This window comes from Microchirus variegatus, assembly GCF_963457635.1.
Source record: "Microchirus variegatus genome assembly, chromosome: 15".
NCBI classification, from domain to species: Eukaryota; Metazoa; Chordata; class Actinopteri; order Pleuronectiformes; family Soleidae; genus Microchirus; species Microchirus variegatus.
In genome coordinates, this window is record NC_139816.1 from 14393808 (window position 1) to 14420644 (window position 26837).

The 26837-nt window shown below is 40.3% G+C and overlaps 1 protein-coding gene across 1 annotated transcript in view; it reads right to left on the reverse strand.

The window, feature by feature from the left end:
• Positions 1-26837, reverse strand: part of cntnap2a (contactin associated protein 2a) — a gene marked incomplete at both ends in the record, with an annotated part of 311484 nt that overhangs the window by 53980 nt on the left and 230667 nt on the right. Inside the window, one exon of the mRNA XM_083901554.1 lies at positions 2018-2174. Within this exon, the coding sequence (XP_083757680.1) occupies positions 2018-2174 (157 nt within the window). The remainder of the gene's footprint in view (positions 1-2017; positions 2175-26837) is intronic.

The following is a 26837-nucleotide window of genomic DNA, read 5'->3' on the forward strand; positions in this document are numbered from 1 at the left end:
CAATTGGAAAATCAAACATTAATTTATATACTGTATATACAAACAGAATATGTGTGTTTCGAACCAAACACTGACCTCGTCAGGACCTGTAATTATTCTCATGGAGACCAAAACTTGGTCCAAATGAGGCAAAACATGAACTGGTTTGGGTTTAGGGCTATGGTAAGTTTAAGTTTTGTGGAAGTCATTAACAGGTTATGCTTTGATAAGGATGTGCAAATGAACAAGTCAAGGAGATAGGGCTGAATGACTCTGAACAAATATCAAATTGCGACTACTTTGACAGGAATTGCAATTTAAAAAAATAAATAAATAAATGAGTCCTTTATCAGTTGCGCAGGGGAAATTCATTCTCTGTATCTAACCCATTCGGGTTAACCCATTCATATTTAGCCCATCCTTTACTAGAAACCTTCTGGGAACAGCAGGCAGCCATTTTTTGACTCAAAAAACTCAAACTCTTTCCACTTGGACATGGGCTGCCCAGCATGACATCATTATTCTAATTTTCATTCGAAAAAACACATTTAAAATTATTACTGTGTGGAGATCTGTGAGAAACAAAGTTGTTCTGTGTATTGATAGAGACAATAATTCATCTAAAAATGTAAGCTTTAACAAATATTGCACCTCAAAAATGTCATTATAGGCTGTATTGCGATTTTAAAAAAAATTCAATTTATTGTTCAGGCCGACAAGGAAAGTCCTTACAAGGAAAAGATGTGTGGAACTTTGTGTTTCCATGTGCTGGCAAAAACACGGGTAAAGTGGGAATGAGAGTTACATGGGTCGTATTTCATAAACCTGCTCGACCAAACAATGACTCGTTAATGCATTCATTATTAATAAACAGAGAATAACTTATTTATATTGTTGTCACTTTCAGGTTTAAACAGAAAGATTAAATGAAATCTCTTTTATTCTTGGCAGCACGCAGTAATTACTCATGTCTGGTATGCATGCACATGCACACACCCACAGACACCAATGCAGCTGCTTTAATGAGAATATCCATCAGCTGGCTAAAGGAGCTGTGAAACACAAACTGTTGGTACTGGAGGGAAACATCCCCCTTAAATAAAGGCATCATTAGTTGTCGCATTCATCATTCAACCACTTCAGTGTTTGAAGTCAGACTGTCAAGCTGAGACAGATTCTGAGCTTTCAGATTGATGCATACATTAACACAGCAGCAAAATTTTTTAGTTTCAGCACAGTGAAACTGTGTGTGTATTAACAAGAAGTAAAATATAAAAAAATATAGACTTGACCTCTTTCAATTCATGCAAAGAATCAGGTATCTTTTCACATGTGAATGTCAAACTTAAACCTTTAACAAAGATTATTTCAGAAACAAGCTTCAGCTTCTGCTGTATCTGCTGTAATATCTAATAAACGAAGTAAAACAGACACTTAACTAGTTCCTATGACTGGCAGAGATTTGTGGAGGCAGTTTATAATGATGTGATGAAGAAATGGATCGCCCTAAAATACAGGGCAATTTCATGGCAAAAATGGTGAATTACTTGCAAGTTAGAAAGTGCCAAGTATAGAATTAAGAAAAACAGACTGTTATTTTTTGTTTAATAAAGTTACCAAGTCGGATTGCTTAGCTACCAAGCTGCTGATATTAGGCTTACCTGATATATCTACGACCAAGACTAAATATAAATGGAATCTTTGGCTTTTTAAAAAAACAAAAAAGTTATTATCTTTGGTATGGGAACTTCTCAAAGTTGAGTTGGCAGGCATTTTATGTTATATTCTAAGACTTTTCCCAGGCATAAGACCTGTTGCATAGAACACAATGAGCATTTTACAATAATCAATTGTATATACGTCAACCGTATAACACTGATTGAAAACCTTTTACTGCCAGCCGGTTCTACAGACTTTAATTACAGTCAATGCAAAACTGAAATGTGGAAGTGAAGTGAGGAAGTAAATCAATACATTCCAAGTTGTTGTTGTTGTTGCTCGTGCTGAATGTTTGATGGATGACAGATAAGGGCCTTACCACTGTGTGAGGTCGGCGTCACAGTTGCAGTCATATTTGGGATCAGTGCAGTTCCTGTCGATGCCACAGGCACATTTCTGGATGCCTGGCCCTGAGCCGCCCCAGTAGAAGTGCTTCTCGCTGGCCCGGCCCACCCACCACGTGTAAGGGGTCCCGTCTGAAGACCAAACACAAACAGAAAAAACTTATTTCAGTTATTTCAAGAGACAGACGAATCGTGTCATCTCTTCTTTTTGACTTCGCACACAAACGAACAAACTCACAATCATCTCCCCAATACATGTGATTGATTGCTAAATCGTTGACTGAGGAGTTTGTCTCATTAATGTGATGTACATGGACAACTAGCAGCTGAAAAGTGAGTGTAATTGATTTGCTTATCCAGTTCAATACATTTGAGACTGGCAGGTACACTTGGTAACAGATTTAAGGCTGTATTTAAACAGCTTCAGTGTGGCATTTACATGTACCTTTGGTGTTTGAAGGTCACAGAACCAATATCTTGACACACAAGTACCTCTTATGTGAGTGTGTGGCTTTTTGTGTGTCTCCATGAGTGGATAAAAGGTAAACGATTGCCATATTTCAGTCGGAGATGCAATACTGTTTCCTTTACATTGGATAAGGTACTTGTGGCACGGAACAGTGGCTCGGCGGGGAGATGGGTTGTTTGGTGGCTGGCAATATCACAATAACAGCGAGAACAAATGAAACAATATTACATTTCCCCACCCTCTTTATTCTGGGAAAATAAGCTGCATTGTCAATATCACTTCATCAAATTGTATCAGAGACAATGAACTCTCCAGAGCCACATATACTGTAACTACAGAGGAAAACTGAAGCAGACTTTGGCTGCGGCACAATGTATTGCTGTTCTTATAAACTTCCAGAATTGGGGCTAAAGTATAGGACAAAGTTGTGTCTTTGCATGCATGTGTATTTTTGCTATGGTGATGTGTCAGAATTAGCCTAATTTCTCCTCAGGCCACAGTACAGACAAGTCAATGGGATTAACAGCGTCTCCTAAAAAGACTTTGCAATCCTTTGTGTGTACGTGCATAATATGTGTGTGTGTGTGTTGTTATTATTCTATCCAAGTAAGAAAGTTTCAGTTTAAGACCTTCACAGTTAGGTCATTGGAGTCCCCAAACACAACTATACTAGCTAAGCTCCAGCCTTGACAAAGACAGCGTACAATTTTTAACCCCAACCTGATTAGCGACATTCACGTCATTGTACTAATCTGCTGCCACTTTGAACTTTCTTTCCATTCGCATGTCTCCCGTCGCTCTTATAACGAAAAAACAACAACCCTATAATCGTCAGAAATCTCACTGCATCACACATTTCCAAACACATAATCGATGAGGTGTTTGGAAATGGTTTTGGATGTGACATGGAAGTAGTCATGTTAAGCTCCACAGTTTACTTACAATGGGGATGGATGGAAAAAAATTCCAAAATAACACAATGACATTTTAGAAATTGAGTTGGTACAAAGGTTAGTCAGACTCGAGATGTGGTACAGCTGATCTTGAAATTCACATTGAAAAGACAAAACCTTCTGATAACTCTAAGCCAAAGGGACACTTCCAAAGGGACACTTCTTGCACTCGTTCTTTGCTTGGCCTCTCATGAAACCTGCCACAGAATAACACAGTTGACTCTTGCTGTCACTTTTTCCCTAACAGAATGGGAGGACTTGGTGGGGGAAAAACACAACTGAATCACTTTTATTGCTTGCTTTTCAGGATGAGAAGATGGAAGAGACAAGAGGTGAAACAGCAGCAACATCAGGTGGAATGTGAGCCGTGTAATGTGGCAGTCTGAGTCTCCTGTGAGATTCAGTCAAACTTTCGCCAAAATAAACACCTGAGGACTCGAGAGATGGAGGAAGGTGGCCGTGGTGGTGTGTCTGTGTGTGGGGGTAGCTGAGAGAGTCAGTATTATATGAGCAGGAATTTACACTCACTGTTCATATAAGGAAGTACACCAGTTCAAAGCAGCCAGTTACATGGCAGCAGTGTATTTAGGCATGTAGACATGATCAAGACAAGCAGATGAAGTCCAAACCAAGTCCAGGCATCGGAATGTGGTTAAAAAACTAGTTTAAATGACCGGAATGTGGCATGGTTACTAGTACCAGGTGGGCTGGTTTTTCAGAAAGCACTGCTCTGGAATTTTCATAGACAAGCTTCTCAAGGTTTTACAGCCAATGGTCTGAAAAAAGAGAAAATATCCAGTGAGCACCAGTTCCCCTTGTTGATGGCAGAGGTCAGAGGAAAATGGACTGGTTCAAAATGATAAAGAAGCAAAATAACTTTCCAACAAAAACTCAAACACCCACTGCAGACCAGCCACCACTGCTACCACATTATTATATGATAACTTATGAAAATAGGTGGTCAGTGTAAATGGACCACTGCCAACATGAGACTGTGTATCTGACAGGAAGAGATACATGGCTACTTTACAGCAACATATTTTAAATGTAAATTACTCCCTGTTATGTTGGTTTTAACCAAATTCAGAATATGCAATGCAATAAATCAAATCTCTGTATGTTTCTGAAAATATCAGGCAACTCTTCAACTATGCACCCTGAGGGCTCAACACTTGCAGAGGTAAGCACTGGGTCAGATTGCACTGTGAGCTGGGCGGCAGGCCAGTATAGGGACCTGAGGCACACTGATCCCTGTTGGCACAGTGAGGAAGAAGCCGGAGGTGGCGAGAAACCAGTTAGATATTGGTGGGCTCACTTCCAGCATTGGCTTTGGATTCAAATTCCTGGGGAGAGGCTGGGTGCCATCCTTTATCTGGAGTTGCCCAGGGAGACGTATGTGATGATGATTTCAAGGCACAGATGATGTGTTTTTGTTGACTTCATCATATGATGACATCTGCACAGGAAAAGTTTGCAGCCCAAGTGTGAAGCAAGTGGGCTTGACAGGGAGAACCCCCAGGACTTTGGCCATGGTTGCCAGATGGAAAATGGTGGACTGCTCTCTGAGGTTTATGTGAGTGGAGGAGTTGAAATATCTTGAAAATATCAGCAAAGGAAAGTTGCAGTTGCAGAAGGCAAGGTTTTCAATTTGCAGGTTGTTCTTCATTCTGACCATTAACTTTCCAATGGCTAAAAGCTAAATGAATGAGGAATCGAGAAGGAACTAAAAGTACTGGTGCTTTGCATCTATGTGTTCAATTTGAGGTGGTTCGGCCCACTGCCGTACTTCCAAAAAGATGTGCAATGGTACACAATGATGAGCCATCGCCATGGGAACACAATTTCCTTTGCAGCCAATACTGCCCCAGGAGTGCCGCAGCACTGCCAACCCCAACCCAACTGGGAGTGAGCAAGAGAAAGGGACCTGAGAGGACACTCCCATCCATCCCCTGCCCCAACCACCAAAACTCTGCTACTCCTTGAAATATGTTGTTGTGGTGTGCGTATATATGAGATGAGCTCTGTCAAATATGTAAATTTTCATGGGAGAGGTGGGAACTCACATAATAGATTGATAAGGCCTGGGGTTGTGTTTGTCTTCTCAGGGACGGCTGAACAACACTACTTATTGTGATGACTTTATGTATCCGTTATATCAGCTGCACACACACACACACACACAAACACACACCTATTCATCTCCCTTCTTATCTAAAAAAGGTTAATGTCTACATCTTCATCATGTCTGCTGCATTTTGTACAGAGACTCGTTCTCTCAAAGACAGATAGAGCAGTGGAGAGAAAAACACAAAGAGAGGAAGAGAGACAGTAAAAAGGAGATAGGGAGCAGTAAGATAAAAAGAATGAAAGCGGCGGTGGGGGGAAAAAAAGCGTGTGAGAGAAAAATGTGATCACTGCCTTTATAGGGACAAGTTTTATCCTTCTCTCAAAAACATTAATTCCAGCCACAATTTTGCAGCCAAAATGACACCAAGGATACTCATAGTAATGTCAAAGTTCTGCTGGAGGGTGAATGAAATAATCGTATGTATGTAAATATTTGCAGGTTGTTTGATATATTTTTTAAAAGATTGATCACAGATTGGTATGCACACCCACAGTTATACAAGTACTCGTACACAACCCAAGCACATGGGGGCCACATTTTTGTTCATATCAAGGGATCAGACCCCAGCCGGTCAGAGCATGAACTGAAAGGTCAGTGGATCCAGAACGGCACTCAACATGCTCAGTCACTCATATCCCTATCTGGGAGATGATGGCTTTTAAGAAAGGCAGTCAGCTGGGGCCGAAATGCCAGAGAGGCATTCATAACCCACATATATGGCTTTCTCATAAACCTGTCTCAGACATCACTTTTCTTTTGTTTGCACCTTTCCTGGAGCTGTAAAAACTAGAAATCAGGGCAAAAGCACACCGGGCACGAACACACACGGTGCGAACATGTGCACATTGGAGTAGAAACAGTTATCGCTCTGCACGAAGCATTAAGTCGTGTAACAATGGGATAGTGAACGTGTCTGCTCAATCAAGACCATGCAGTTCATTATTTTATGAAAAATTAAAAAGTAAGAATACACTCCTTGTCATCAGGAAACACAAATGTATACACATTTAAAGCCCTTTTTTTTCCACTCTGAGGGGTTCAGGATAAAGACAAGAGCATCTCCCAGGACACCCAAGCACACATATTTTCAGTCTGGTTGTAATATCAGTCATTCAAAGTTGCGAAACTAAGTTGCCGATCGATGTGTCTGTGTCACTTCTCTTTGTTGTCACTTGTTTGCATTTCTGACGGTTTCTACAAAGAGCCCGACGGGAGCTCTCCGCACACGCCTGGTCTTTGTTAGCCTCCTATCCTCTTAACATCACTGTTTTTGTGGGGAGCATATTAGCCACGGCCTGGGATCCCTCTCGAGAGTGACAGATAATGCGGTTTGCGTTTGTGGATATGAGAAAAAGAGAAAGGGAGTATTTGTGTTCGTCATTCATTGTCTTAGTCCTTTTGTTTATCTGTGCGAGTGCATGTGTGTCTGCAAATTCTCCTCTCTGCTCCTTTTAATCTGTCTCAGAGACTTTGTCTGGCTCCCCCGTCTCTTCCAATTGTTTTGATCTTTCTCCTCTCCCAGGGCACCTATCCATCAATTTGCTTTGAGAAACCCCTCCTACCTCCAAGCTTTTACACCATTTTCCCTGTCTCTATGGCCTTCAAATATTTAGGCCTCTCTCTCTCTACTTGTTCCACACCCCTTCCTTGTTGCATTATATTGTTCTCAAAAGCCTCCTTCACTTCATTTCTCTTCCTTGTTGTGTCTTTCAACTTCCTCTTTATGCTCATGGATCTCCTGGTCAAACATTAACCCACCCCCCTCCCCATATCTACCCACGCACCTTTTTCTTGCGGTTGGTCTCAGCGGCCTTCCTCTGTGTCTTCATCCATATCTGTCTATTTATCCTATGACTCCATGACTTGTTCCTAGCATCTAATCCCTTTATGTTCCCATTAGTCCCCCTATGATCTGCCCTTTAATCCATGTAAATTACACACTCCCGTTGCTCTGATCCTGATCTGAAGTTGGATTTGAAACACTTCCCTCCCTCCCTGTCTGTCTATCACTTATGGTTTGATCTGTGGATGCTTACGATGCATATGGAAATTTTAAATGCCTGTGATATGCAAGTGCTTGCAATTCTTTACCCTTGTTTGAGCTAATGTGGGTGAAACACAGGTCTGCATCTCTTAAGCACAGCAGTCATGATAGGAGATTTTCACTATGCCTTTACTGCAGTGTAGTCATTTACAATAACCAATCTAAGCGATTGATTTGTAGAGTCTGTGCTGCAGGTGTTGTTATTATTATTTTTTTTTAAATGCAATGTTAGGAAGATATACAGACGATCTTCATATTATCTCACAGGATTAGAAACTCTAACACAGGCTGGTATTTTGTATTGTAAAACAATAAAGAAACCCATGATCATAAAAATACTAAATTTGCAGCTGCAGTGGCTTCAGATAAGACCGCATTACATATCAAGTGCATCTACGCAACCTATTGTATAGAAAATGCAGTGAAATAGCAACAATAAAAAGGAAACATGGATTTATTCAACATGGATCCCCCTTTGTTGCAACCTATGTCTCAAAAGGCACAAACATTTTCAATAAAGCCTCATGAACGGAGAGGTTAAAGAGGACCGGTGAAGAAATTAGTTTTCCGTTGCCTGCGGTGCGAGCAGCGCCGGGTGAGACGTCTCCGTTTTCTATATTAGAACACACAGCAGACAAGCAAGGGGAACGATGATAACAAGTTATTTCAACACACTTTCTACCTGAACGCATCCATAACAGGATCCACCTCCCTGGGCCAATTTCTGAGGAAGGAGCGCTCCCCCCGCTCGCTCTCTCTTCAGCACAATGTTATGCTCTAGTAAATTCACTCTGCATACCTCTGCAGTCATCTACAACTCTTTACAGGTCATCACCGAGTGTATCCAGCCATTAAATGAAAAACAACCCAGGAAGAGCAGAGAGGGGGAGAATGGGGAAATTAATATCAATAGTTGTGGCCCTAATTGGCTTGTCTGCTTGATAAAGGACACAGTAACCTGAATCTACTATAATCCCCCGCCCCCCTTTCTGAGAATAAAGTAAACACCAAGTACACACACAAACAAACTAAGTAGAATGTGTGGCACACACAGACACATACACATCTGGCAGCCACTGTGACTGACAAAAGTGTCGGGTGAAGACCATAAACTACCATAATCATCATTATCACAGGGTAATCTCAATCAGTGTGTGCTTATGTACGTTTTAATCTGTGTGTGTCCCCCTCAGGTCAAGGCCATTGGACAGCTGCGTTGTGAGGGAAATGACATCTGCAAACACCCATTATGTTTTTTTTTTTACTCACACTCACACCATCCCTCTCCCTGTAAGTCCATCTCATCATGTGGATGGGGATACAGAGAGCAACACTTGAAAAGAGAGGGGAGCATACACAACTGAACAGAAACAAGGACAAGTTAAACTAAGGCTGAAATGAAAATTTTAAAAAAAAGTTGGTAAAAGTGAGGAAACAACTGAATGTTTTTGGACTGTGAAAGGAAACCGGAGAAAACCCATGCACACACGGAGAGAACATGCAAACTCCATGCAGAAAATCCTTTTTCCGTTCTGACCGGGTTTTCAACCTGGGTCTTCTTGCTGCAAAGCTAAGATTGCTAACCACTACGCAAACCCTGTTGCTCCGAAATTAATTCATGATAAGCTGTAATTTTCAGTTTCACAGCAGCCTAATTACAAATATTTCAGACTTCATAAACATCATTCTGGTGTGTGTGCAAGATATAAACTAAGTGCACTTGTGAACGAGTGCCCACGCACTCAAGTATTCAAGCACGCACCCACACGCGTACGACAAACATCTAAATTTCTTTCATGTTACTGTGTCATCAAACAACACAACCAAGTCTCTCTTGTGTCTATCAGTTGTCATAGAAGCACTTGCTGGATTCTGGCTTTGTATTACTCATGAAGGGGACGTGCATCCTGCTGACAACTGCACGCTACAGTATGTTCATCACTGCGCCACTTTGTTGTCAGAAATGTGACGGATTTCGGGCTTTTATCCTAAAAGATGTTTGTTTTTCTTGTTCCTTCAATTCTGACTGTCTCTGTTTCCCTCCACTCTTTTATGGTGCAGCTGTGCTGCTACTCCAGTCTCTCTTTTGTCATAGTCTCACATGGTGTCATCAAACAATATGTACCTATCAAATCACATCCAAATTAAAATGTATTGAAGTGAAGGAAGAACATGTGGAAGGGCATGTTGTCAACACTCATCAAGGCCAACTGATCTGCCTTTGATTCCATCCCCTCAGCTCCTTTTGCTTTATTCTTGTCAATAGTGGATTATACACTTGGCAGTATAGAGACTTAGCCTTGCTGGTGGCTTAACCTTGGTGATAATGTGACTCGATGTCTGAATGATAGCCACTGACACCAACATATCCAAATGAGCAGGCCTTGGAAGTCTCAAGTTTAGGATAGTTCAGATGGTAGCTTGCAGAGTGTATTATATTCGACAAATCTTCATCAATGCATTAGCCTTGAGAACTTCTTACAAGTATTTATCTCTTAATGTAGTCTAAGATGCTAAGAGCCTCCGCTTTAATAATGGTTTAGGTGGCTTTAGACAGTGGACACGTTTTAGAGGTATACACGGTGTCTTTTAAAAGGAGAACAAAGAATAACCTTTGACACTCCTCTCGCATCCAGTCTGCAACATTCTTCTCCCTCGATTCATTCCTACCCTGTTTTTTTTTTGTGTCTGCTGTCGATCTGCAGGTGAAGAGGTTGACCTCAACGGGCCAGATACTAACCCACTGGGCTTTTCCATGAGCACACAAAGACGCAGCAACCTTGCTCTGTCTTATTCTACCTCTCTCTTACACACTTTATCTGCTTCTTCAGCTTTGTCTGCTCTCTCCGCTGCTTGCTCTTATCCTTCTTTGGTAAACTCATCTCCCGTCTCTCCATTCCCTCTTCCCTTCTTTCCATCTCTGCCCTGCTGTCTCCATTTTAGCTTGAGTTATTGATTTCTGTAAGGGTTGACTGCTGCTGCTGCCTTTCTCTATCGTCTCTCGCGCTCTCTAACTCCCACCTCTTTCTTTTCCTGCCTTTCTATCCATCACTCTACCGCTATTTTCGACCACTTTTTTTGTTAAAATTCACTTTCAGTTTCTGGCTGTCACTACACTTTTTCTTACCCTTTTTTTTTGGACCCTCTCAACTTGAGAAAAAAAAAAATATTTGAGAGTGTGTCAGTCTACATATGTATACCTGGTCCTTTGTTGCCCACTCCTACAGTATTCTACCTCGACATGGCCTGACATGCAGTGTGCTCATGTCAGTTATGCAACGCCAGACAGAACATGTGGTTCAGTTTCCTACAATATCCTTTAACACATGAATCCAAATAAACTGCAGCACGGATGTCACAATGCCTGATGTAACAGCAGAGAATTGCTCTTTTCAAATGTTAAGTAGCGCAGCAAAGACAATAATGCTGTTTAAAAACAAGGTAAAACAGGTTTCGCATGCATGCAAATATCTGGTAAATAGGATACCAGATATCTGCTCTGAAGTTAGTAATGGAGAGCAGGAAATCCCACAAGGTCACACGTGACTTAAAGTGATTTTGCTGTTGAATAAATTTGGAAAATTAATAAAGGAAAACTGCTGCTCCTAAAACTGCTGTAACATCAGGTCAAAAAAAAAGAGAGAGTTGATATTAATGCCACCCATGTGCAAACAGGTACGTTAACTATAAATATTTATCAGTGCATCAGTGGCCCAAGTGTATGGAATGAGTCCCACATCATATGACTATGATTAATTCAGCAAGGTGAGTGGATGATAACATTAAAAGCATGTTTTGTGTCACATGCACAGATACTTCCTGTCAGCGTTGTACACGGGAGATTTTGTTTGCTACAACATCTACAGTAAATCAAACCCCGGAAAGTACATAACATCACACTGTTTAGTGTGTAATGGTTATTTGCACCAGTGGGTGTCATTGCCACTAATTCCACAGCAACGATCACAAGAGGAAATTAATCACACATTTCGCAAAAGAAACCAGTCAATTAAGAACATTTAACTAGCATTCACACCGTTTTTTGTCAAATTTAGAGTCACAGTTTTATTACCACGGCTGTGAAGTGTGATGGATTTCTGTGAAAACTTTGCAAACTTAGATAAAACAAATGTTATTTTCCCTTAAAACCATACACATTAAACACACCACGGGCATAAATAATTCACACCGTATAAAGAATACAGTGTTATATATATATATATGTGCTTTGCATCACTTTTTAAGGTCTTTAAAAATGTAGATAACCTTATTTTTAGAGGTGCACGATTATGCTTAAACTGTATTTAAAGTGTGGCTCATCTGCCCATCACTTCCTAATAACCTGTCCATGATGTCGAGGGGAACATGATGACCACATTAGTAATGAGGACGTAGCTGACAGGTGAGGCTGCACCTGCCTCGTGGAGGCTCATTACACAGTCTTAATGATGTGCCGTGTTCTATAATTAGGAAACTTTGCGGCTCTCGGTGCAATATGCTTGCTCGGTTGGTGTGTATGTGTTGGGTGGAGGGCAGCGTGATTGCTTTGGTTTGGTTTGACAGACGGGATGCTCAGAGTGTCTGAGAGATCTGTGAATTGCTCATTGGATGTGCGTGTGAAGGTTCATTTGGAGTTTGCAGGGGACACACGGGGATAATTAAGGGGGTATGAGAAATAATATTCAAAACTTAGTCGTGTACGAATGTGTGCAAAAAGGTGTGGCTTTTCCATTTCCCTTATTTAGATTATTAGGATCGGAAACTCAAGAATAACACCTATATCATCCAAGTGGCAACCAGTTGTGACGGTTGAAGCGAGGTGGAAGGTTTTACACCCAGATGTTCACAGATGGGAACTGCAACCTCAGGGCCTAATGGATGACCCGAGCTGTCAATCACGGAGCCTACTCATATGTAGTATAGTGTACTATATTATCTGTTTTCCTCTTAATGGGAACATAATTACAGCATAATATGTCATTTATTTTCAGTTCCACGTTGGCTACTTCCGGTAAACTGGAGCTTTCTATATACAGGCTTTACTTTTAACCAGGTTAAATAAAGCTATGCAGTTTTAATAAGTTGCTACATGTACAATGTACAAGCATGTGTCAATATGAGGTTCAGAAATGTTATTCTAAACTGAGTGTTCCTGCGACATTTCAAGTAGTATTTTGCGAAATGAGTCTGCAGTTGAGTTCCAACAGTTATAGACACCTTTGCAGGGCTTCAGTGAGTCATATCTTGCCAAAGTCATTAGCATTCATTTGTTCAGGATACTGTTCCACTTTTATGGTTTATCAAAAACAAGCGAACTAATAAACAGAACAGATAACAGATTATTTACCCCAAGAAGGTCTTTATGTACGACTTTATTTGCTTGATAAATACCACCATATAAAACCTCAGCTCTAAAACACACAAGCTATTATGGGTATTTGTGTGTGGGAGGGACGCCATAATGCACAGTATTAACATCACTTCTATAGTATAAATAGAAAACCATTTAGTCTCGAGGTGTTTGCTACAAAGTTGAATTAATTTTTAAATAAAAGTTAAGTAGCTGGTATGTGGTGCATTAAGCACTCTGTGCAGGGAAATGTGTATGCGTGTGTTTGTGACTATGTGATATGATATGGTAGTTAATAATGAGGGCCAAAATGACTGGGTTAGTTTGCAGGTTTTTTTTTCGCCGCAGAGGCGAGCAAATGATGAATACACTTCAATCATTTCACGACAGGCCTTCATCATTTGTTGGAGCTGTCAGACAGTTATCATGGCTCACTGTAGGCAGCTGGAAGGGGAGCTCGTACATAATTGAAAATTGAGTTTGGAAATGTCACAATATCCGTCCATCGAAATTTCAAGCGGGGAAATCCCCATTGGCGCCCAGCATGCAGAAGCCCGACAGTGCCTATCAATCCAAAGTTTAAAATTTTTTTTGTCAGAGTCGGTCGCAAGAGAGTGATTTGTTCATTTTTTAATAAGGGCTATGTTGAGCAGTTTCAGAACAAGAATGACCTGCAGGCATATCCGTCCCAACTAATATATTTTAATGTAATTATTTTTCGCTTTTATGTCTATGACTGACTGTGTAACTGATTCAATCATTAGCAAACAGGTGGCAAACATGACCCGGAGATGGTTCCATTTGTTTTTGGTAACAAGTTTAAAGCGGCAGACATTGAATTTGTTCTTTAATGGATTCTGAAGAAAAGAGAAAAACTGATGCTTTCGCGTTTAAATGACCACACGGGCAACCTTTATATTCCTTTCTGCAGGACACGGTTGCTGATTAACCAGACACCTATTGAGCTTTGTAAAAAGAAGACAAAACAAGTCAAATTGTGACCAGCTCAGTCTGGTCATTTTAATCTCCTTTTTATCTCCAAATTCCACAACGAGGTTACTTCAATATGCGTTCACCTTATTATTTACATCCACGGTTTATCTCCTCCACAGTTAGTTCTAAGTAAGGAAAAATAGAGCCCTAATCTATTCTGGTGCAATCATGCTTTGACCTGGCTAATGGAGGCAGCATACCCTAGGGCAAGATGTAATCAGGAAGACAGTTAATAAAATGAACAAGATTGTTTTACTGATCTTACTAATGTCCCTGACCTTCCCAGGGGGATTATGCTTACACACATGCATGGTCGCACTTATACACGCATGTCATATTAACAACTCAACTTGACATATTATAATACACACGCAGGGTGATTAGTGTAAACACATGTAAAAAGGCAACAAACATTAATTATACATCGCCATTATTATCCCATAATTGTCTTCTCCCATTATCTTTGCTGTAAATCGCTTCTTTGAACAGGAATAAGGACAAGGGCGGATGAATCATTTGAGTCATTTGGGCACAGCCCGCTAAAAACTTTCATGCAAGTTCAAACTCATGGTTCAGGAGGGAACAAATTCCAAGGCACAAGCTATTTCTGCGTACGTGTATTTTACAGCTGGAGAGGGATTGTCTCTATAGACCAAGTCATATATACCATGGGTACAACTGTCAATCAAACAGTACAATGATTGACAGAGCAAACACACAACACTTAGTCTTGGGCTAAATTTGCATCAAGGTCATGAACATTATCACGGCTCTACATACAGGAAGAGGTGTGTGCGCGGAAAAATGTACATTGAACTACTAATAGACACACACAACCACACACACATATAAAACTCTCTCCTAAGGAAATATAACAAATCAAAATGTGTAAAAAAAGATAGAAAAGAAGCTGTCACTTTATGATCTCTCAAGTTAGCAAGTGTTACCTGGGGCAGCCATGATCGCACTATGCACTTATTAGTGTCTGTCAGCTCAGCTGTAACCTTGCACACCCATATGTGTTTCCAATTAACTTCTCACGGCCTGCTGTTTCACACTTTTTTCCTTCAAAGATCAGCCTCTCTTTTCTTTATTTTCTCATTCTTTTTTCACAAAACACAACCTTCCATGCCTCAGTTTAGCAGAAGAATTTGCTCATCGGTTTGCTGCTGTGCGCTGCTGTGTCTTATATATGAAGCGAGGCTTTTCTGTTTTGTTGCGACTGTAACTTCAGCAGTTTTATATAAACAACCTTGAAAGAAAATTGGAGTACACGGTTCACCAATTAGTAAAGTGTTCTGAGCGTTGTTAATAATCAAATATCAATTTTAATAATAAACTGCTCGTGTCACCAACATGATTATTTAAAAATTGAATGGGGACATATTATGCAAAATCAACTTTTTAATCATTTAAATCCTTATATTTGGGACTCTGGAGGTCCTATCAGTCGGCAAAGTGCGAAAAAAATGCCTCGTGTTTGTGGTCCTCCTCAGTCTAAGTACAGGAGATAAAACATGCGATGTCGACTTCTGCACTCACTGGCACGTCACAATGCGCTAAATTCCTGGAATTGTTGTCACGCAGACCTCAACTTTGTCTGTAAAACAGCAATGTGCCTGCTAGAGCCTTCAACTGATCACTTTTCCAAATGTTAACTGCTGTTAGCTCCCAGTAGCCTCTGTGGCTGATGTCATTTCCTTTCATTTCCTGTCCCTTAAGTTTTGTATTACGTTTTTAAGGTGGACCTAAAGAGATACTACTAAACAGAGCGTACTGAACAGGGCTGTTTTGGCAGGGTGATTGAACTGCTGTGGTGCTTCATCCTTATGGTATTTTGACCAAAGCATGTCACAGAAATGTTCATTAGGACACCAGGGAACTTGGTTAACTTGGAGAAATAGGGTATAATATGAATCCTTTAATGTGCGCCCTGTAATTGTTTGCTACTTAAACACATCTTCTATTAATACACCATTTACATTATTGCGATGTGTTCTGTCATCACAGTCCACTGACGGTAATTACTGTGAGAATATGGATGACAGTGCTGTTCCTCTGTCAGTGTAATCATATACCTCATGGTTTTATGATATTAGCAATTTAGGTGCAGACTCATCTCTGCCTTTGTATGGGCCATACTTCAGCCAAATGATGGCTAGCAACCATGCATTAAGGTGCTTAGAGGGAAATGAAAATGAAATTCTCAGAGTGCTTCGGGATATTACAGGACAAAGGGTCAGGAGCGGTTGCTTGTTTTGAACATGATCACTGTCTGCTAAGGGGAAAATTTCTCCCAAAGCTCTGATATTCCTTAACGACAAGTCCTAGGGGTGTAACAATATGTGTATTCGTCCTGTAGCATCATGGTACAGACATAACGGGTCTGTGCATGCAGTAATTCTTCAGGTATACCTGACCCTGAGTGTGTAACGAAGGCAGTCACTCATGGTAGTACCCACAATCTAATCCTGGGGGCAGTAATGCTGGTAATGAGTAATGAGGTCCACACAACACAACAGGCGAGTTAAGATGACACATAGAAGAAGACCAGGAAAGCATTTCCACTAGTTAAGTGTTGTCACGCCAACACAGCAAGATAAATAATAAAAAATAAAAAAATAACAAAAGAAAGAGGTGGTATAGTTTGGTGTTATGTTTCTCTCACACTGTGCGAGGGAGTGCGGCGAGATTTCAATGTACATTCCAGATTTTGTATGAGTCTTTCACAAAGATAATTATGTAAATCATAAAGCAAGCTGTTGAAGGTCATAATGTAAATACTGAAACAAACTGAGCTTCTCTTCTTCTCTTTAGTCGCATCGACTCCCTTTTGATGGAATTTTTTTTTCTATTGAATCCAACACACACCGAACCATGACCCCAAAACCAAGCTACATACCAAACTGTGACGTCTGTCAATCGTTACACCCCAACAAATGACACTTGCAACAAGATAAGTAAGATTATGTCTGATAAGTGACAGGCTTTTGCATTATACAGTTCTAGCATTACTTGGCTCAACTCAGCTTGACTCGTACCTGGTGCTTTTTTAAGGACCTGTTCTGGTGAGATTCCAAGCAAGCTGAGCCAAAACTAAAGTGTGACATCAACTGGAAGAGTCATAAGCAGGACGTCCGACACAAAAATCAAACCGAACAATGCCGAACTGTAGATCAATTGAAAATCCTGAAAACATACGTTAACCTCCAAAATTTAGGAAATTTCTAAAATCACAAGCGCTCCGGTCATGCAGGGAAGTACAGATCTTTTGCAAACGTTTCGTTCTTCCAAACGAATCGTTTCTTCTAATTAATTATTTATTTTAATGTAAAATATCATCGACTGAAAATTGGGTTAGGTTTCTTATACTGTTATAACACAAACACATCTGCTCTAATAAAGTAGAAGAAAATAGGAGTGGTTTTGTTTCTGTCACCATTTGAAGGAAAACATAGTACACAGGAGTTTAATACATGACAGAGATCATGGCGTGTGTGTATAACATGTATAATATATAATGTATAATACAACAGAGAGAGAGAGAGGTTGTGAGAGGCTGAACAGCTGCAGTCATGGACTATAATGGGTAGACCATGGCCAAGAGTAAAGGAATTGGGCTGCTAATCGAAGATAAGTGCTGCCCTCCGCTCCTGCTCCCCGGCTTGTGTGTGTTCACTACCGGTGTGTAATCAGGACGGGTTAAATGCAGAGGTCAAACTCACTATCACAAATGGGTTTGTGTGTGCAAGAATTACAAATTCTAGTTCTAATAGTGACGGACTGTTCTGACCTTAACCACATTGGTAGTAAAGCAGTAAACAGAAATCACATCAACGCGAGAGAGTGGGGGAGATATGACAAGACACATATCAACAAACCAGAGTTTAGAAACTGATCCAGCACTAACAAGGCACATAATCAGATCAGTTTTCCTTTTTCTTCTTCTATTGAGTTCTTATTGTATTTCTATACGGCAATCTCTTATAAACGCACAGCAATAAGCTCTCATGGTTTTAGCTGTGCTGAACTGAATAAGACAATATGAAGGTTAATCTGGGAAACAGGGAGAGTATCTCACCTCCCCGTCTTTCTCTCCTTCCCCTTGACTATCAATAGCTTTGTGTTCTTTTTATTTCTTTATTTCCCCATTTGATGTTATTTGTCTTTCTCTTCACAACACTGCTACACTCCACTCCTGTCTCTCTCTTTTTCTCTCTCTACTAACCTCTCTCCTCTTTTGCAGTCCGACTGACAGCACAAAACCTGACCTCTCACTTTGTCTCATATCGCTGAAATATATTTTTTTGTAAGAGTGTGCAGACACACGCGCGCACCGCAAATCCCACATGCTATTTTCAACTTCTCCAGAGCTGGAGGAAGAAAGGAGCATATTGAGATGAAGCATGGGTCCTTGGGGGTGACAGCGTGGGCATGATTGTCTGCCCTGCCACGCCAGCCTCCTTTCTCCTCCCTGAAACTAGAGAGACGAGAACCCCGCAAGCGAGTAAAGCTAACCACCAAAAGAAAGCAAAAGAAAGAAAGAGCAGCATTTAAATTATCTTGCTTTTTTGCAATTTGTCACTGTCCGCTAATGGCAAAGTGTACAGTTCAGCTATTGCTCCCCGGAAAGAAAAACAGGGATTCTTCTCTCAAGCTGTCTGGAAAAGTCAGGTAGTGGTGGACCCACCTCACGTTGTTCCTACAGAGTGGCTTTGAATAGATGCGATGACATTAAGCACATGCTCTGCTTTCCTGCTCAGGAAAAATTCAGTCCGTCTTAAGATTAATGATCAGTGAAATCTGTGAAACGATATGATATTTAAAATGATATAAAGGCATTCAAAAAACTAGCTCTGGGAAACGGTTGAAACCATCTTTTTTTTTTTTTTTTTTAAGAGTGTAATGTTTATTTAAAGAAACACTTAGCAGTAAGTTAACACTATTTTCACAGCTGTTCAACAGCAGTATGTGACCAGCGTATGGAGTTAATGTGTGAACATGTATTAAATATAAATTAAAGTGTGAGAAACAAATTATGTCTTTGTTTATCATTTGTGCGCATAGAGGTAAAGAGGATGGAATTAGATTTGTGACAACACTTTTCGCTCGCTCCGACTCTCGCGCTCTCTGGGTTTTCCCCGCTGATATCCGACAAGGTACTCATGATAACTGTATTGTTATTGTAATAATTGTAATAAAACTATCTAACATTTGTCAGATGATCTAAGTAAAAGAGTCTGAATGAGTAAAAGAGTCTGAGCAAGCAAAATTCCATTCATTGCAAAAAAAGAGTGTATTTTCAAATAAATAGTATTGAATCATTTTGAATGATTAAATCGATATTTTATTTGCAATTTGTGTATTGTGATTTTGTGGTTTATTTTTGTTTGTTCAATTCATAAAGTGTTTTCTGCTTCTTAATAGTTTTTCTTGCTTTGTGAGAACACAAATTGAATTCCATAAAAGAGAGAGAGAGAGAAAGAGTAGAGACTTTACCAATTATGTAAAATAAAAGATAAGGGGGAAAAGAAAGAGAGAGTGGAGAACGAAGAGGAAGAGGAGAGAGAGAAAGAAAAAAGCTGGGGATTGAACATCACACAGAAACAGTGATGTGGTAAGCTGACCAACAAAGAAAGGTCACCTGTTGTTGCAGTAGTCATGGTGCATTATGTGATCCTGTTAGCTTTTCTGAGTTATTGTACTGTGAGCATTATTGGGTGGAAAAGGACCAGGGAGGCAGTAAGCATCTCAGAGTGCACATTGACAGGAGGCTAAATGACAGATGACACACAGATTTAAACACCACAGGATGACCCCAAAGCGACCTGGGAGCTAAAGACCACGCATCCTGAGAGACACATGTATAATAAGACATGCATAAATGCTAGTGCACAAACACTGACACTAATATGATCGCTGTGCCACGGGTAAGGGGTCACTTCTTTTGATATCTGCATTTTAACATCAAATCTATCACAAGTGGCTACTAGTTTAAAACATCTGCCTTCATTTTGACCCAAAGACAACAGTGTACCCTTTCTGTGGCAGGGTTTATTATTATACATTGACAAAGCCCGCTCAAATTATGTCTGCTCTGTGAGGAAGCGACAATGGAGCTATAATGAACCCCCATTTAGTCAATAGGAGGCCATGCCAGTGTTTGTCACGCAAGTATCCTTTGAAAGAACTGATGATAGGACATCCCATCTCAATTAACATGCAGAGAGGCACCTCAGTATCATGTTGTGAATCTAATCACAGTTTAAGGACCACCACGTGGCACAGGTCTTCCAGTGCACCCTGACAACGGATTATGATAATTCCATAACTGTCTGGGAAGACGCACTGAGGAGGAGTCACGCAGAAACCTCCTGCAGAGGTGCACAGCAAGAAACATCATCGGGAAGATACAGTATAATAACACGCACTGTACAACCTTTAATGTTCCCTCTTCTCTATTTCTATCCTGTTTTTTATTTACTGTGATATTCTGTCTCCCCTCTTTCAATTCTCACATTTTAAAGCACAATTTTGAATTGGAAAAACAATAAAATGTTGTTAAATGTTTAAGAGACCTAATAACTGGACTTTGAGCCACTATTTAAAAAGAGTTCACAAAAAGTTCTGGTTAAGAATGAGTTAAATGTCTGATATTTGTACTCTTCAAGTGAAGAATGAGCCCCTTTTGCGATGTAGTATGGACTAAAATGTCAGTTCTGGACAAGACTGACTAAGTTGGGTTCAGGAGAAAAATTATATTCCCATATTCACACTTAAAAAACTAAATTTCCATGAGTCGTACGTGTCGTGAGTGACATTTACACCTGAATTTGCACCAGTTTCGATGCAAGTTTGATAACAGATGAGTGCCAAAAAGTGCATATTCATGCACCTTTTGAAAAAGGGGTGAAATCTTGGAGATGACATCAAATCTCGGTGCTGCGCTTAAGGTTTCTGACAAAAAAAAAACGATGATGAAAAAACAAATCTTGAAATTGAAGCAGAACGGAGGGAGAACGACATGGCATCTCGGAGTCTTCGGCTTTGATATTATGTTGTGATGGCGTGCTATTTTCCATTCCACAAGACACAAAATATGTACCAAACAATACACTATCTTAGTGAAGTTGAAGGTCCCCACTTGAATTACAATAAAACTAAAAGCATATATATATACGTATATATGTATATATACGTATATATGTATATATATATATATATATATATGTGTATGTATCTACGTATATATATATATATATACGTATACATATATATATATACGTATACATATATATCTACATATATATATATATATATAAATATATATATAAATATATATATATATGTATGTGTATATATATATATGTATATATAAAGCTCTATTGAGGCAATGCACAATGAATTAATAGCGCACAAATGGAGAGGCAGGATTTGTACTGTCTATATAAGGAAACAGGAACCGCAAACATAAACACACAGACACAAAATAAAAAGAAACAAAACAACAGCTTTTCCTGGGGAAATTAAACCAGGTGAAACACTTATCATATTTACTGCTCAAGACAACATAACCTCACAGAACGGCCTGAACATAAAGCCTTCTGTCACCATCCCACACCCCTGATGTTACACATAAATAATACACATTTATACGTAATATAAATAATGATATTTAAGTTTTCTATTGTCACAGAATTCCACAAAAGGTTTGAAGTTGTACAATGAATTTAACGATACATTGTTCCTGAAGATTACTTTTAATTAGATGTAATCTTGGCAATGCATTAAAGGCTCATGTAGATACAGCATCACCTGCTCTGGGACTGACTCAGGCTTGTAACTGTACAGGATCCGGACGTGTTCTACACAAATAAACAAGGTCACTGCAGGAGACCTTTTAATTTGTGAAAGTGAACATGTTTGCCTGGTTTAAGCCCCGAGAATTGCTCATTTTGCATTCTCTTCGATTTGCTTGTTGAGCCCAGTTATGGCTAATTCAGCACCTCCGTGGTCCGACTTAGGTTTATCCTCTGAGGAAGCAATTTGGACATAAGGCACTTAGCATTCTGATTGGACTCACACTTTATGAACTTAATGGCTGGCTTGGGTTGACAGAAACCTATGTGAGAAAAGGAGTGTTCACAAATGACATCAAACTCTTTGCTCCTGTAATTGGATGGGATTAGTCTGGGCTGAGAGAAGCAGACCTAAACATGGCTGAGCCACTGACACAAATTTGCATAATTCAAAACCGCAGGGGTTTGTTATGAGAAAAGTTTTGAGAGAAGAATAAGAAAAAGAGGGGGATTTATAGGTTTTGTCCAGGTAATCAACAAGAGGAAGATAAGAACTTGATGCTGGGGTCGTATTAATTTAATAAAGTGAAAATGTGTATATTTCACGAGAGAAAAGGCAGCATAGAGATAATCGGCTAGTTCACCTCATGCACCATTTTCCCAGATCGTTCTGTTTATTTACCTCTTGTGTTGTGTGTTTGGAACAATGGCCTACGAGAAACACATGGGCTTTGAAGTTCTGCAACCACACCAAACACTTACAGTCTCACTTAGGTGTGAAATTTAGCATGAATTAAATAAATGTAAGCCTCTCACTGGATGACAACCATGGAATCTCTATAAGTTCCCTGTGGCGCAGCCGCAACTCATCCTCCTTGGCTTTTCCCCATTGAACTGCTCTTGCTAACGGGAGCCTCTGCAAATTCTTCCCTGCGACTTCACAGAAAAAATGAGCATCTTACTCAAAATGACTGAACTCAACTTAAGAGCACGGCCTCAAGTCTTTAACCAGCGGATCGAGCAGACTGTTTGTATTCAGCAGGTACATTTCCAGATATGAGGGAGACAGCTGCACGGGGCCAAGATGATTTCTTGTACTGCCTGCAGAAGGACGGAAGATTTTGACAAAGAGATAATGGATTCCTCCAGCTGAGTTGACTCTGCTGTTTTTTCCTGCTGCCACTGAGGAAACCAGCTCGCCGTGACTGCCTGAGGAGTGAGGTAGCAGCCCCAACAGTGTGCAGCCAAGGACGACTGAAGCCAAACCACAAGGATCCACACACACACACACTCAACATGTTTTTTTTTCTTGAAACAACTAAAAATAAAAGGCTCGTAACTTAACTTATTAATACTGAGTAGTGAGTACGGTGAGTTTTATTGATTGTAAACAGCAGAGATATTTTTCTGCAAAATGGAATGCCAAGTCCTGTGATGTGTACTTAACATTCTCTGCTGCTCATCCTCAGTACAGCCAGTGTATACAATACAGTTGGCCTTCCGTTTTGCTTTAAGAGTTAAATAGTATTGTCTCTCTCTGTTGTGATTAGAATCTTCTTTAATTTCCTTCCCCCTTTTTTGCAAACAGACATCTGTACACATTCACAAAAACAAACTGGTACATAAGAGTAGAGCGTACTGTAGAAGCATAACCCAGTTTGCCCCAGCCATTACGCTTGAACCCATCATCTGGAGCCTGTAATAGCCCATGTGACCTTGTCCGCCACCTTTCATTGCCCCTCTCTGTCTCCCTCCCTCCCCGACACGCACCACCTATTATGTCCACACAGATTCTACTTGCCGCTTGATTTTATATTTTGTTTGTGGAAGTGGTTGCTTGTGTAGCCGAATAACACACTTTCCATTCAAATTAAAAGCAATCATTATTTCTAAGCATTGTGCATTTATCAGGTGCGAACAGCTGGATCATGAGGGTCATCATATTGGATATTGAAAGTTCTGTATCTGAATCTGCATGGTAATGTGTAATTATCAGTTAACATTACTAACTTTATCGAGATTAACCCTTTACCATGATTACACAGTGGTTTGTGCTATTGGAAAAAGTGCACTGGTTTCTGAAGGCTGAGAAGCTAAAGTCAACATGTGGTGTTAAAGGGTTAATAATTAATATTAACGATCAAACTTGCCTAGTTCATTGTGCAACACTCCAACTAGAAATTGCAGATTTTGTTGTAGGTTGCAGGTAGAAAACATATTATGAAATTGGTACAAGGAATAAGGAGATGTGAAGCATCTGATGAGTCAGTCTTTGTGGGTGCTATGTCGAGGTGAGCTTTTTTCGGCATTAACTCTTGAGTTTAAACACAGCTTAGCAACCCTGTGGTATGTATTCACTTTCCTGCTCTGAATAGTCAATCTTTACACAGCAACCCAGCCCAGGACTGGCAAATCCATTATCGTGCTAATATATAAAGTGTGAGGCATCCTATATAAAAACATTTTATCCATTTCCCCAGAGATAACGATGCATTAAGTTGAAGGCATTCAGTGCCTTAATCATCCTTCATCAGATTATACTTTGCCAGCTCTATTACTGCATTTTTGTTGCTGTAGCAAAGTCAAGGCTTGCTTAGGGCTGAGGCCCACTGCAATGCATCATTTTTGGAAGTACAATAACAAAACTTCATTAGCAAATGAATCTCTCACCTGCTTTGTGTGTGTGCGTGTGAATGTGTTTGTGCATATACGATTTATTTCATATCCAACATGTGAACTATGGAGTACTGGATCATGGAAATGAACCGCTTTGAAACTGAAATCATCGCTGAATGACACACTGGAGTCATATTTAGCATGAGCCTTCGCCAAGCAAGATAAAAAAAAAAGTAGTAAAAGTTGTTAGTGGGTGAATGTCTTGCTTAATAGCAGCTGCAACAATCTAGAGATTGTTATAGTTACAATTTGTTTCTCAAAATGCCAGAAACACTGTAAATCCTAGTGTTTTTTAAGAAACACTTTGATGGATTTAGAGGATCACCACAAACACCCACCTCTGCAGTGACCATTTTAAACTGGGTAGATAATCGCTTGTCAACTGGTGTCAATGCGGTTAGTTAAGTGAGTGCCGTGATTTCACGCTAAGCCTGTGGTCTGGTAAAAAAGAAAGACAAAATTGGCGTGTAGAATATAACAAAACAGAACGCATTTATAGTCAATATTGTGCAAGACGATAACATTTCGAACAATTCGATTTCCCAAACATCATACACACATAAACACACACACACACATAAACAGCACTTTCCTGAGCATGCATGCGTATATATGTATATATATATATATATATATATATATATGTATGTATATATATATATATATATATATCATTCCGACTGGGTGGTTTAATGACACATTTTACTGTGACATTACAAACTCAGAACACAAATATACATTACTGCTTTACACTGTCTTTAAAGTGAAAGACAGTCAACAGAGTTAAACTGCATGCAGAGCACTTTCCTGAGCAATGAAGTGCATCTGCATGAAAGGTAGGTTGAAATCTTGGGATCCTTGTAGTGTGTTAGACATATAAATTGCCTTTTTACGGTGCAATATAAATCAGAGAGGGCTATGCAAGCGCAGCCTCTGCTGTGCCCCTCTCTTTTTTACCTCTCTCAGATATTCCTAAACAAATATATTAGACCTTCAGCTCAGTTTCCTCTCTTTCTTTGGTGGCGTGTGTGTGTGTGTATGTGCGTCTCCCCCCATGTTGCCTTCTGACAAAAGCTGCTCTCGACAAACCAAGCCTGCCCCTTCTCAACTCCCGTCTTATCCGTTAACACTGTGCTCCATCACGCTGTGGTTCAGCGGAGTCCCCCACACCAACATCACCCCACTCTCATTTTCACCTCCACCCTTCAAGCTGCTGGTCTGACCTGGCTCCATCCTTCCCTTCCCTCGTTCCACTCAACCCTCCTCTCCTCATCACGCTCTCTCATTTCCTCACTCCGCGTGCCGCCCTCCCCTCAAACCCACCCATCTGCGCTCCATTTCTCTCCCTCCCCATTCTGTATCTCGAGTGTTTATCTCACTGCCTGGCTTCCAGTCCTCCAGGCAGTCGGGGGAGAGACATAGAGCTCTCTCCCCTGGGTCGGTGACCCTTGTCAGGGGGACAAACTGCCAACCGCTGCTTGCCTACACAGCTGGAAAATTAAGGACTCGCGGGGGTGAGAGAGTTCAGATCGCCTGTGTGTGTGTGTGTGTGAGTGTGACAAAGTGAAAGAGGCACACATAGATCAGAATGTGTGAGGGGAACAAAGAGGTACAGATGAAGTGTTGTGTGTGTGTGTGTGTGTGTGTGTGTGTGTGTGTGTGTGTGTGTGTGTGTGTGTGTGTGTGTGTGTGTGTGTGAATAGTAAGAATCTGTTTACTTTATGTTTGCTTGTGTTTTGGTGTGTGTGTGAAAGAGAGAGAAAAAGAGATCAGGTTAAACAGTCTTGTTTAGAAAGGAAACATGCTGCAGATGGTTCTGTGTGTCCAGCTGTTACTCCGTCTAATGGGTTAATGAGTATCACAGCATCCATCCAACTCACTAACACCTCCTCTCCCTCTCTCCTCCACATTAGCCTGCTGGCAACCACAGCCACAGCTAAATGCAAACAGCACAAAACCTCCCAAAAAAACATTAAAACTGACGTTCCATTATGGCTGCTATGCACATGAAGATATAAAAACTACACAACTAAAAGCCCAGGTTCTGTTATTGTTGCACAATATTGCTGCGAGTCTTTGATCCTAATCCAAATCAATTGCACCCTGAAACTGTAGCAAACATTAAACAGTCAAGATAATTTCTTTGCTTGACTCAGGGGCCCTTTTTGACAAAATGACTTCCTCAGTGTGGCTGAATTTAACTGTGGCAAAAAAAATAATAAAAAGCTTTAAACTTCTGCAAGGGCAAACCTCAGAATCATCCGAAACTGACTAAACTGAGAATGAGTTTTTCGGGATAAAATGTGAAATATTGAATAGATTTTTGCCAACAAACTCAAGGAGCTGAAGGCCAACATATCAGAGGCAAAGGTCATGAATTGGG